The sequence below is a fragment of the Neomonachus schauinslandi genome, chromosome 8 (assembly GCF_002201575.2).
Source record: "Neomonachus schauinslandi chromosome 8, ASM220157v2, whole genome shotgun sequence".
Lineage (NCBI taxonomy): Eukaryota > Metazoa > Chordata > Mammalia > Carnivora > Phocidae > Neomonachus > Neomonachus schauinslandi.
In genome coordinates, this window is record NC_058410.1 from 142,104,040 (window position 1) to 142,118,124 (window position 14,085).

At 38.6% G+C, this 14,085-nt stretch overlaps 1 protein-coding gene across 3 annotated transcripts in view; it reads left to right on the plus strand.

Annotated features, from left to right (window-relative positions):
• Positions 1–1,608: 1,608 nt before the first annotated feature.
• The window catches only part of MRS2 (magnesium transporter MRS2), a 31,869-nt gene continuing 19,392 nt past the window's right edge, over positions 1,609–14,085 (plus strand). Inside the window, exons 1-5 of one of the 3 annotated variants that reach the window (XM_044917392.1) lie at positions 1,609–1,881; positions 3,631–3,704; positions 6,251–6,287; positions 7,488–7,647; positions 13,743–13,750. In XM_044917392.1, the coding sequence (XP_044773327.1) occupies positions 1,710–1,881; positions 3,631–3,704; positions 6,251–6,287; positions 7,488–7,647; positions 13,743–13,750 (451 nt within the window). In that variant the 5' untranslated portion in view covers positions 1,609–1,709. The remainder of the gene's footprint in view (positions 1,882–3,630; positions 3,705–6,250; positions 6,288–7,487; positions 7,648–13,742; positions 13,751–14,085) is intronic. The other 2 variants (XM_021696984.2, XM_044917393.1) reach the window with 2 other exon arrangements.

A 14,085-nucleotide genomic window follows, 5' to 3' on the forward strand; every position in this document is an offset into this window, starting at 1 on the left:
CAAACTCGACTGCTTACTTGATATCCCTGCTTAGGTATCTATTTAATAGAGCTTCCAAATTCAGCATGTCCAGAAACAAATGCCATCCCATAACATGATCTCCAACTAAACTTCTTCCATTCTAAAATTCCCTCTCCGTAGATGGCACAATGATTGCGCAGTTATTTAGGCAAAATATTTTGGAGTCAACCTCTATGCCTCTCTACTTACATCACTCTTGCAAATCTTGTCAACTCAGTCTTGAATATATAGCAGCAAGCTCACCCTGTCTCCCCTTCTCCATCACCTACCTTGGCACACACCATCATCACTATCTCTCTGTCTCTACACTTATCTCTCTGTAATCTCTTCCCCACGCAGCAGAATGACCCATTTAAACATACATCAGATCATTACCTCTCTGTTCATTGAAGTCCCCCCATGGCTCCTACCCTTCCCAGATTAAATTCCAAATCCTTGACATGAATTGCAAGGTGATGTGTCTGGCCATGTCCCAGAGCTTTTCTAAGACTTTGCAAGGATATCTTAAACAGAGCTGTCTCATTGAGCTGGGGTCAATTTTTTTAAAAAGAATTATCATGCTGTCTCAAAGAAAGGTCTCTGAAGGCATGTTTTTGGAAGCTTCAACACTGAAGCTGTTAATAAAATGAAAAATCTACCAGGTACGTTCTTTCCAGATTTTAATGCTTGATGTTTTCCTTTGCCCTCAATGCTAAAGTTAAACATCCTCTCTTCTGTGCTGGCTTCCTAATTCAGCTTCATTCTCAATACCCTACAGAAAAAAAAAAAAGAAAGAAAGAAAGAAAAGAAAAGAAAGCTCTCTGTTGTGTTTCCTTAGCTGTGTTTATACACAGTGACTGAATGGCAATCTGTGAAACTCATGTCTGTCTTCTATTACTACTGTAGAAGGGACAAGTCTATTAACTCTCTTAAAGATATGCATATATACTGTATTTAATCACTTCTAAAACCCACCCTTTTTCGTATTTTAAAGACTGAAATTGGGATAAGTCTTGAAATGATATAATTAGAAAGCATAATTTTTTTTCTTTCTTGGTGGTACATAAAGTAATGATTCCTTGAAATTGACACTATCTTACAGTTGATTAAATACACGGTGTAAATCTTGTGGGTTTACGTTCCTCAATCTTCACACGCAGTAGTACATCATTCCACAGGACAGTTAATTATTTCTGCTACAATAAATTTAAATATAAATTGAGTTACGAATGGGCATAGCTTCCTCACTTCCAAATATACGCATTTTATCATATGTATGAAAGTGCTCCAGAAACTGCAAAGCATTATACACAAGCCGGGTATTTCTTCACATGCCTAGTTACCTAGAACAATAACCCTTTACGCTCCGGGCTAACCTCTCCAAATGCGCAAGGATCCGGGTTCGACGGCTCGCGCCGCGCTGGTAAACGCGCCCCGCCCACCAGCCCAAGCCCGGCCCCCCGCACTTTCCAGGTACGAGACGCGACCTCCGATTGGCCACGGGACGCAAGGAGTGCGCCCCAAAGGCATCTTCCGAGCATGCGCGGGAGAGGAGACGCAGGCGCGGCACGCCCCGCGCATGCTCAGTACGGAGCGGTCGCACCTCAAGCACCCGCGCGGGGTCGCGTCGCTGCCGCCGCCGCCGGGCCAGCCACCGCGCGGCATGAAGGGCTGGGGTGTTGCTGCCCCCTCCTGCTCACTCCAACGCCATGGAATGCCTGCGGAGCCTGAGCCGGTTCCTGCCCCGGCGCACGCTGTGTACTCTGGCCCGGGGCCTGACCCCGGGGGCGCGCCCCGTTGCCGCCTGCGGCCGCGCGGCCCAACTCCTCGGGCAGAGCCGGGCCGCGCCGCTGTGCGAGCCCCGCCGGCCCCGCGTGGCAGGTACTGCGCTCCCCGCCTCGCAGCCCAGGACGCCGGTCTGGGGTGTCCCCAGGGCCCAGACCCGGCCGCCCGACCCGACCCGGCGTGGCCGTACCTGCCCCGCGCTCCGCGCAAGCCTCGGCCCCGGGTCCGCCCTTGGGGCGCGCGTCCGGGAGTCCCGGCGGCCCCCAGCGCGGACCAGCCTGTGCGCCGTGACGCTCTGGGGTCCCCACGCCCCTCGCTGCAGGTCTCCCCGCTGGAGCGCTCTGGTGGGAAGGGTTTTTTGGTTTGTTTTCTAGTGAGAGTTTCGCCCCTATCTAAGTATTTCTTTTCCCAGTCTTCTTCCCTTTGGACATTGATACATTTTTCCAGGTGTTCAAGTAAGGAATGGGGACGCACCTGTAGATGAGGCTGAAAACTTCGAGATTTCATAGTAAGAGGGGCTCCTGAGAAAGATTGGTTTTTCAAGTAGGGTGTAACAAGCCGCAGGGGGTCGGTAGTGGGGAGGAGGAGGAATCGGAGTTATTTATTTTTTCACCAAATGATAAAGCAAATGTTAACATTTTCACAGATGTGAGAATGTAGGTGCTAATATTGCTCAGAAACAAGCGACATGAAAATGTATGGCTCTCAAAAGGATTGCGCTGTTCCCAAGTTTTCTCAGTTCTATACTCAGAATCCTTCTACAGTAACTCACCACCCCCCCACACACTCACTAGAGTCTGAATTGGGGTACACCCCATATTCCCTCCTTTAATAATGCTTGGGAACCCAGTTTCAGCCCATCTGCTGTTTTAGGACAAAACACTGAGATTCAGAATCTCAATGGAAACGTTTTATCTAACTTGTGGCTGATTAGCAAAATGCTGATTTATAGCTCTGACTTTTACCTTTATTCCTCTGACCCTTCTATAAAAGGGAAACAACAAACCTCAGATGCTAACAAATTACATGAGACGCTATATGTAATGGGAAGGAGTAAGATCAGAAATGAGTATTTCTGCATGTTCTGTGGAGTCAACATGATGACTTTGGAAGCAGAAAATAATTGGTAATATCTTTACACTTTCTGCCCATTCCTTTTATGTTTAGTATTTTGAGTGGTGTCCTTTGTCAGTCATTAAATTTACGTGGTTACACTTCAGAACTCATTTCGACTCAATCTAATCACGTTTTAAATAGACTTATTTTCAAATAAAGATTTTTCTTCATTCCAGTTCACTGGGGCCTGCGTTCCAGTTCAAGGGCTTATTTCAGAAGTATTCACTAGTAAAGTATGTGGAAAAGTTAATATGGAAGTAAAATCTAGGCTTCATAATTTATACATCAAATAATCCTGATATCGGAATGCTGAAACTGGTGGTATTTAGGATCTATGTTTTCTGAAAGATATTTACCAGTATAATTTTCATGAAGAGCCTTTTTAAATTATGCAAAAAAAAGGTGAACATTTTAATCTCAGAACACTGTTACATATTTGTTCATTTGACTTTGAGGTACCAGTAATAATTAGAAAAAGGCAGTTGGAATCCATAAATTATTCTAGTACCTCACCTAAGCCGTTACTTTTAAAAAACATTCCCTGCCAAATCTAACATAATCCCCTACAGACGTTAACATTAGCAAGTAAGAGTGTTTCTTTCTCTTCTAGGAAAAAGCTTCCAAAAAATAGTAAAATAGTCAGAAGACCACATAATATGAGAGTTATATTGTAGCCATATGTTAATACCTATTGTGTGATCACAGAGAATTCTCTGATTTATTCTTCAGGTGAAATGCGCCGGTTCAGAACTTCTGATGCCTCTCAAGCTACTTTATCCAGTGTAGCGCCAGTGTTTACTGTGGTGAGTATGTACGTTTGATAACTTACACAGAGTACTTCCCATACTTACTAAGTTAACTGAGTTAGACTGGTCGGCCAAGGTAGTACTTATTTTTTGTTTTATAGTGAATCGTTATACTTCTGAGTCCTCTTGTCTTTGTGTTTTTTAGCTAGTGACCTGAGTGCCAGCTAGATTTACTTAACAGCACCCTTGGAACTTTGCTATTGACTGTGGAAGTCTTCTTTTAATCCTAGAACTGGTTGTTCGAATCACAGTTCAGCACTTCCTACTCAAGATTTCCCTGTGAATCCATGTGGAAGTCCTTGAAGGCTGTTAGCTGTAGGTGCTTGATCCTGTGCTGTGCAATGTGATATATGCAGAAGCATTTTGAAGGCAGCGAAGTGTAATATTTAAGAGTGCATGCTTTGAAGGTTCATGATCTCTGCAACTTTCTCTGAAAAGATTCAGGAGAAAATAAAATAATAAGAAATAATGTGTACCCCACCCACATATCTCGAAAGAGAAAAATTAGGCCATCGGGGCAAAATGTTAGCAAAAGATAACTAGGTGAAAGTCACATGGGAATTGGTTGTAAGATATTCTTGCAACTTTTTTGTAGAGCTTTAATTTTTTTTTTAGAAAAAGTTGAATTAAAAAAAGTAATGTGGTTGTTCTGAACTAGCATTCCTAAATTCAGATCTCAGCTCTGCCTCTTAGTATAATACTTGGTGGACTCTGACAGGGTATGATAACATCTTTATGCCTTTGTTTTCTCATCTATAAACTGGGGATTATAGTACCTACCTTATAGAACTGTTGTGAGGTTTGAATTACGACTGTATATAAAACCCTCACACATGTAAGCATTCAATATATATTAGCCATTATCATCATCATTATTTAGGCTTATTAACATAAGAACTTTTCTTTATAAACTATGCAAACAAAATAACCCCCAGAATTACGTATGAAAGTTTATACTGTTATTCAGTGTTCTAGAACATTTGGCCAGTTTGGTTAAGAATAAATTCAGATATTAAATATTGAAAGAAGGTTCTTTGCAGGTGAAATCATTGTGTCCCAAGAACACTTAAGAAAATTAGTTGATACTATTTGAAATGAGAGCTTGCTAATCAGCTCACTCTAGATGATGTTACTTTATAAGATAAACATTTAAAAAAATCAGTTTGTATGATTTTTTATCAGAAAATATCTCATTAAAGGAAAACGGTAAAGATAAATATTAAGATGCAAAAATACTATATTAAGTTGAAAATGGAGGAGAGACTGCAGAAAAATGTAACACGAGTATATTGAGTAGGAAAAGTCTGGGAGAACATTCAATAAAATATTGGCATGGCTTTCTCTAAAATTTGTCTTATTCCATGTGATTTATTTTATTTTACTTTATTTCAAATTTTCTGTAGCAGATATATTATTTGTGAAATAAATTCGAAGAAAGCTAGTCTATATTATACAAAATAGTTTCTTTTGATGTAAATTTGCCCTTGAACACTGGTGGCTTATGGTACTCACATTGCTCTTATCTTTGCTCGTGAAGAGCAAGCTAAAATATACACTGTGAGATTTTATTCTGTTGCTGTTAACAGCATGCATGCGTTTCAGTGGTAAGAACCCAGCACTTGTACCTTCAGCTGGACCTTACAGTCTTTCTGAACATGCATATTTAGTAGTAATTAGTACATTCCAGCACATATTCACACTTGATAAGTATTCAGTACTTGTGGACAAGTATTTCAGAAAATGTTTCCTCTGCTTTATAGGAAATAAGTATATTTTCTGCATCATGTCCTCTCTTCAAACTATCAGAAGAGGCCTTTTCTGTAAATCTTTGTTGATTCCAGAACACTCACCAGAGAGACTCCATAGCCTCCAGTAGATACTTAGATTCGCAAGATAAGCCACATGTGGTCTCACTCAGTTCAGAAGGATAAAGGATAGCAAGGGCAGCATCAGGTGTTTCCTCTTCCAGAGATGTCCTTGCAGCCATCCAGCGGCTTCTCTGGACCCCGTGTGACAGCAGGTGCAAGGAGTTGATGTTCTTAAAGGTGGGTGCGAGTTCCACCTTAGCTTAGAAGCCCCATACCTTTTAGTGCTGGTATTTCTTGTAACCATCTCCAAAGCCTGCAGCATTCCTGCGGGGAACACGGCCAGTTATAAGAGCCACGCCACTGAAGGAGAAGCAGGGGGATGGCTTCCCACCAGGTGTCCGTAATTCTTTCATAGTCTTCCTGGCCCTAAGCAATCTACCAGGCATTGAGCATTTTTACCATAAGCAGTGTTGCTTAGTAACACAACTGATACTCTTATCAGATTTCCAGGGGAGCCAAGACAGAAAGTTAATCAAAGATCACATTTGTCCTAGCAGAGGAGAAAGGGATTCTTTTAACCCTTAACTCATAACTGAATTTAACCTAAAGAAGCAGTTACGGCTTATCTGTGCGCTGCCGTATTTGGGAGCTATCATAATACCATATGGTATAATACTGTAAAGAGCTTAGTCGTTTGGGAGAAAATAATATTTTGTTTTTATTATCTCTCTTCAGACAAAATTTGACAAAGAGGGAAATGTTACTTCTTTTGGTGAGTATCTTTCATTTTCTTACAAATCACTTTTTAAATCTGTGAGTGAATCTGATGAAAATCAAGAAACTGCAGTGTTTCGAGTAGGATAGTCTTTGTGTGTATGGGTGTATTGAAAGAGATCTATCTTAAGCATTTGTCCATCAGTCCTGATTGGATCTGGCGACACCTGGATTGTGCATGTTCTCCCAGAACTGGTTTCTGTTTCTTTGTCAGAAGCCACTCTCTCTAACAGGATGTTAAAGGAGTTTTTTGAGAGCAGAGGCTGCTATGCAGCTGGAGCACATTTTGTTTCTTGAGTCTCCCTTTCCATGCCCTGCTCCACATGTACATCTCCTGTTCCACATTTAAGGCAGACTTAAGTAGTACTACCGACATTGCGGTGGCAATGGGGGACGAGACAGGAGGGGCGGGGCACCAGACGGCGTTCTGCTGATGATCGCTCTTATGGACAATTACTTTATAAAAGGAAACTAAGCATCACTTTACTATCTGACCTCAGTTGCAGGCTTCATTCAGATCTCCCATGTGCTTCCAGCCCCATGATCCTGTTCCTGCTCTTGCCAAGATCCTGGTGGGAAATTTGGGGTATTTTTTTGCCCATTATCTTCTTCCAGTGACTGTTCTAATTAGCGCTCTGTCACAGGTGTGATTGGACACCACAACTATAGATGCCACTTGAACCATTTCTTGAGTTTCTTCATCCGTTATGCTTTCTCTTAAGTAATAAGGTTAGTTTTCAGGTGGGAGAATCTAGTGAGAAAACTATTTTCTCATTTTGTATTAGTCCAAGAACCAAGAAAATTGAATTCTCTGTTCACAGATTTAAAATACTGAAGATAGACAACATCAGAAATGTAGTTCTGTATAATCTGTATTTAAAAATAAAAATCCGTTTCTAGAGCTTGGAATTGATACTGTCTTAATTGTGTGTGGCTGTGGATTTTTATACTTGTCCCAAGGGACATCTAAATACAAAGAAATTTTATGAAGTATGGGTAAGATGAAAAAAGAATTATTAGAGTTTGACCAAATTTAGCGTATGTTTTTGAGGTAAAAATGGCTATTAAAAAGACTTATTTTGGCTTGTTTCTGGTAGTAGAAAATGATGTCGATGTTGGTGGAAGGGGTGCCCTGATACTAAAGGCTTCCATTGATTGGTTTGGCCCACTCTCTTTGTTAAAAATATTTCTTTTATAGAAAAGAAGAAAACTGACTTATATCAAGAATTAGGTCTTCAAGCCAGAGATTTGAGGTTTCAGCATGTGATGAGCATCACAACCAGAAACAATAGGATTATCATGAGAATGGAGGTAAAGGGTTTTATGTCATCTACATTTCTCACTGGAATCTTACAAAAGTTACTTCGTAGCTGTCTTGATCAATATCTAGGTTAAAAGCAATTTTGTAATGAAATGGGTGTGTGAAACATAGGATACTTTATAGTATAACGTGTCATTGTGAGTGGAACTCCTCTTTCATGGATGCTATACATGAAAGGCATAACTCTGCTCTATTTTATGTAGGAAAAGTTATGACTGCAGTTCCTGTTCTCACTGCTTGAATTTGGTCTCTGGTTTCTGAAATGATAAGAGAAAGAATCTTGACTTATAATAGACATGTTCAGTTGCATACATTTACATGTCATTAGAGTATAACTTCAGCTACCAAGAATATATTCTGGTTCTCCAAATAGACCAGGAATATCCCCTGAAGTTTATAATTTTAACTTAAATTTTTATTTTAACCAAAAGCTTCCTAAAATAAATTGTATCTTCCCCTGCCTACTGAGAGTGCACTAAATATAATTTGCCTTGTGATTCAGAGTAAATCTGAACATACGTAATTTTGGTGAGCTGAAGTCTAGGGTTCAGAAATAGATGAGACATGGTTCTCGATGATATGGGCCCTGCAGTAGACATTAGACCTCCTTTCCTCCCTTTTTTTTTTTTTTTTTTTTTTTTAAAGATTGAAGATTTTATTTATTTGAGAGAGACAGTGCAAGCAAGAGTGGGAGGAGAGGCAGAGGGAGAAACAGACACCCTGCTCAGCGGAGAGCCTGACATGGGGCTTGGTCCCAGGACCCTGAGATCATGACCTGAGCCAAAGGCAGAGGCTTAACCAACTGAGCCATCCAGGTGCCCCTGAAGTCAGTTGCATTTCAATACACTAATAATGAAGCATCAGAAAGAGAAATTAAGAAAACAGTCCCATTTACAATTGTACCAAAAATAATAAAATATCTAGGAAGAAACTTAACCAAGGATGTGAAAGACGTGTACTCTGAAAACAATAAAACACTGATGAACAATTCAAGATGATGCAAAGAAATGGAAAGATATTCTGTGCTTATGGATTGGGAGGACAAATATTGTTAAAATGTCTATACCACCCAAAGCAATCTACAGATTTAATGCAATCCCTATCAAAATACCAACAGCATTTTTATTAATTTTTTTTAAGTTTTTATTTTTTAATTTATCCATTTGAGAGAGAGAGCACGAGCAAGGTGAGGGGCAGAGAGAGAAACAGACTCCCCACTGAGCAGGGAGCCTGATGCGGGGCTCAATCCCGGGACTCCAGGATCATGACCTGAGCTGAAGGCAGACGGCACTTAACCGGCAGAACCACCCAGGCGCCCCTAAGTTTTTATTTTAATCACCAGTGCTCCTCATAGCAAGTGTACTCCTTAATCCCCATGACCTTTTTCCCCCATCCCCTACCTGCCTCCCCTCCAGTAACCATTAGTTTATTCTCTATAGTTAAGAGTCTGCTTCTTGGTTTGTCTTTTTTTTTTTTTTTCTTCCTTTACTCCTTTGTTTACTTTCTTAAATTTCACTTATGAGTGAAATCATGTGGTATTTGTCCCTCTGACTCATTTTGCTTAGAATTATACTCTCTAGCTCTATCCATATTTTTGCAAATGGCAAGATTTCATTCTTTTTTATGCCTGAATAATATTCCATAATACACATATACCATATCTTCTTTATCCATTCATCAACCAATGGATACTTGGGCCACTTCCATATCTTGGCTATGTAAATAATGCTGCTGTAAACATAGGGGTACATGTATCCCTTTGAATCTGTATTTTGTATTCTTTGGGTAAATACCCAGTACTGCAATTGCTGGATCGTAGGGTAGTTCTATTTTTAGCCTTTTGAGGAACCTCCATACTGTTTTCCACAGTGGCTGCGCCAGTTTGCGTTCCTACCAACAGTGCAGGAGGGTTCCTTTTTCTCCACATCCTCACCAACACTTGTTGTTTCTTGTGTTGTGGATTTTAGCCATTCTGTTAGGTGTCAGGTGTATCTCATTGTAGTTTTGATTCGCATTTCCCTGATTATAAGTGATAATGAGTATCTTTTCATGTGTCTATTGTTGGCCATATGGATGTGTTCTTTGGAGAAATGTCTGTTCATGTCTTCTGCCCATTGTTAATTGGATTATTTGTTTTTTGGATCAGTTCTTTATGTTTTGGACACTATCCCTTTATTGGATATGTCATTTGCAAATATCTTCTTCCATTCCGTAGGTTGCCTTTTAGTTTTTTGACTGTTTCTTTGCTGTGCAGAAGCTTTTTATTTTGATGTAGTCCCAATAGTTCATTTTTGCTTTTGTTTCCTCACCTCAGGAGATACGTCTAGAAAAATGTTACTACAGCCAGTGTCAAAAAAAGTTACTACCTGTGTTCTCTTCTAGGATTTTTATGGTTTCAGGTCTCACATTTAGGTCTTTAATCCATTTTTAATTTATTTCTGTGTATGGTGTAAGAAAGTGGTCCAGTTTCATTCTTTTGGATGAGGCTGCCCAGTTGTCCCAAACCATTTGTTGAAGAGGCTGTTTTTTTTCCATTGGACATTCTTTCCTGCTTTGTCAAGATTAGTTGACCAGATAGTTGTGGGTCCATTTGTGGGTTTTCTATTCCTTTCCATCGATCATTGTGTCTGTTTTTGTGCCAGTACCATACCGTCTTGATGACTGCAGCTTTGTAATAGAGCTTGAAGTCCGGAATTGCGATGCCTCCAGCTTTGTTTTTCTTTTTCAACATTGCTTTGGCTATTCGGGGTCTTTGTGATTCCATACAAATTTTAAGATTGTTCTAGTCCTGTGAAAAATGCAGTTGGTATTTTGATAGGGATTGCATTATATGTGTAGATTGTTTTGGGTAGTATAGACATTTTAACAGTATTTGTTCTTCCAACTCATGAACATGGAATGTCTTTCCATTTCTTTGTGTCTTCTTCAATTTTTCATTAAGTGTTCGTAGTTTTCTGAGTACAGATCTTTTACTTCTTTGGTTAGTTTATTCCTAGGTATCTTACGGTTTTTGGTGCAGTTGTGAATGGGGTTGTTTTCTTAATTTCTCTTGCTGCTGCTTTATTACTGGCATATAGAAATACAAGAGATTTCTGTACCTTGGTTTTGTATTCTGCAACTATTGAATTCGTGTATCAGCTCTAGCGGGTTTTTGGTGGTCTTTAAGGTTTTTCTATATATAGTATCATGTCATCTGCAAATAGTGAAAATTTTACTTCTTCCTTACCAATTTGGATGCTTGTTTTCCTTTTTGTTGTCTCATTGCTGTGGCTAGTACTTCCAGTACTGTGTTGAGTAAAAGTGGTGGGACTGGACATCCTTATCTTGTTCCTGATCTTAGGGAAAATGCTTAGTTTTTTGAGTATGATGTTTGCTGTGGGTTTTTCATATTTGGCCTTTTTATGTTGAGGTAAGTTCCCTCTAATCTGACTTTGTGGAAGGTTTTTATCATGAATGGATGTTGTACGTTGTCGAATGCTTTTTTGCATCTATTGAAATGATCATGTGGTTTTTATCCTTTCTCTTGTGAATGTGATGTATCACATTGATTTGTGAATATTGAACCACCTTTACATCCCAGGAATAAATCCCACTTGATCATGGTGAATGATTATTTTAATGTATTTTTAATGTATTGTTGGATTTGATTTGCTAGTATTTTGTTGAGGATTTTTGCATCTGTGTTCATCAGAGATACTGGCTTGTGGTGATTCTTTTTTTGTGTGTGTATGTGGTAACTTTATCTGGTTTTGGTGTCAGGGTGACAGTGGCCTCATAGAATGAATTTGGAAGTTTTCCTTTCTCCTTTTTTTTTTTTTGAATAGTTTGAGAGGAATGGATAATAATTTTTCTTTAAATGTTTGGTAGAATTCACCTGTGAAGCCTTCTGGTTCTGGACTTTGTTGGGAGTTTTTTGGTTACTGATTGAATTTCATTGCTGGTAATTAGTCTGTTCAAATTTTCTTTATCAGTCTGTTTCAATTTTGGTACTAGTTTTTAGGAACTTAAGCATTTCTTCTAGTTTGTCCAGTTTGTTGGCATAGTTTTTCATAATCTCTTGTGACTGTATTTTTGTGATGTTAGTTATTATTTCTCCTCTCTCATTTGTGATTTTTATTTTTGGTTCTTTTTTCTTGTTAAGTCTGGCTAGGGTTTATCTATTTTAATTGATTTTTTTCCCCAAGAAAACAGTTCCTGGTTTCATTTATTTGTTCTATTGTGTTTTTAGTTTCTATATCATTTATTTCTGCTCTAATCTTTTTTATTTCCTTTTTTCTGCTGGCTTTAGGCTTTGTTATTATTTTTCTAGCTTCCTTAGGTGTAAGATTAGGTTGTTTGAGATTTTTCTTGTGTCTTGAGGAAGGCCTGTATTGCTATATATTTCCTTCTTAGGACCGCTTTTGCTGTATCCCAAAGGTTTTGAACCATTGTATTTTCATTTTCCTTTGTTTCCATATGCGTTTTTATTTCTTCTTTTATTTCCTGGTTGACCCATTCATTGTTTAGTAGCATATTATTTAACCTCCATATATTTGTGTTCTTTCCAGATTTTTTCTTACGGTTGATTTCTAGTTTCATAGCATTGTGGTCAATAAAGATGCATGGTATAACTTCAGTCTTTTTTAATTTATTGAGGCTTGTTTTGTAGCCTAATACATGATCTATTCTGGAGAATGTTCCACATACACTTGAAAAGAATGTGCATTCTGCTGTTTTAGGATGGAATGTTCTCTCTATATATCTGTTAAATCCATCTGGCTCAGTGTGTTATTCAAAGCCATTGTTTCCTTGTTGATTTTCTGTTTAGATGATCTGTCCATTGATGTGAGTAGGGTGTTAAAGCCCCCTACTATTATTGTGTTAGTATTAATTACTTCCTTTATATTTGTTGTTAACTGTTTTGTGTATTTGGGTGCTCCCATGGTGGGTGCATAAATATTTACAATTGTTATATCTTCTTGTTGGATTGTCCCTTTTATTATTATATAGTGTTCTTCTTTGTCTCACATTATAGTCTCTGTTTCAAAGTCTATTTTGTCCAATAAAAGTATTGCTACTCTGGCTTTCTTTTCACTTCCATTTGCATGAAAAATGCTTCTCCATCCCCTCACTTTCAATCTGTGTCTAGGTCTAAAATGAGTCTCTTGTAAGCAGCAGATAGATTGGTCTTGTTTTTTTAATCCATTCTGATACCCTATGTCTTTTGATTGGAATGTTTAGTCCACTTACATTCAAAGTTATTATTGGTAGAAATGTATTTATGCACTTTATTGTTTTGTGGTTGTTTCTCAAGATTTTCTCTGATCCTTTCTTGTCTTTCTTTCATGGTTTGCTGGGTTTCTTTAGTGATAGACTTGGAGTCCTTTATTTTTTTACATATCTATAATTGGTTTTGACTTGTGGTCATCATTACGTTTGTATGTAACATCTACATATTGCAGTCTTTATGTAGTTGATGGTCATTTAAGTTTGCACCATTCTCCCCCCTGCCCCCCAAGTTTTAGGTATATGGTATCATTTTATATCCTTTCATTTTGTGAGTTCATTGACTGATTTTTTATAGGTATATTCATTTTTACTGCTTTTGTGTTTCTAAACTTCATACTGTCATTTTTAGTCTTTCCTTTGCACTCAAAGATTCCCCTTTAATATTTCTTGCAGGGCTGGTTTAGTTGTCATGAATTCCTTTAGTTTTTGTTTCTCTGGGAACCTCTCACTCTCCTATTCTGAATGATAGCCTTGCTGGATAAAGTATATTTGGCTTCAGGTTTTTCCCATCTAGAACTTAAAATACATCATGCCACCCCTTTGTCTTGGAAAGTTTCTGCTGAAAAATCTGCTGATAGCTTTATGGGGTTTCCTTTGTATGTAACTATCATCTTTGTCTTGCTGCTTTTTATATTTTTTTCTTTATCACTATATTTTGCCATTTTAATTACAGTATGTCTGGTGTAGATATGCTTTTGTTGATTTTGTTGGGAGTTCTTTGCCTCCTGAATCGATATCTGTTTCATTACCCAGATTATGGAAGTTTTCAGCTGTTACTTCTTCAAGTAAATTCTCTACCCAGTTTTCTCTCTCTCTTGGGACTCCTCCAATATGAATGATATTACATTTGATAGAGTCACTGAGTTCCATAAGTCTGTTCTCCTGTTGCATAATTCTTTTTCCTCCCTTTTGTTCAGCTTGATTACATTACTCTGTCTTCTAGGTCATTAATTCATTCCTCTGCTTCTTCCAGCCTTTTCTTCATTCCGTCAAGCGAAATGTTTCTCATTTATTGACCCCTTTATCTCTTTATTATTCCTCATCTCATTAAGGATCTCATTGGTGTTCTCCACTCTTTTCTCAATTTCAGCGAGTATCCTTATGATCATCATCGTTTTAAATTTCCATCAGGCATGTTACTTATGTATGCTTTGCTTAGATCTCTGGCTGTGGCATTGTCCTGTTCTTTCATTTGGTATAAATTCCT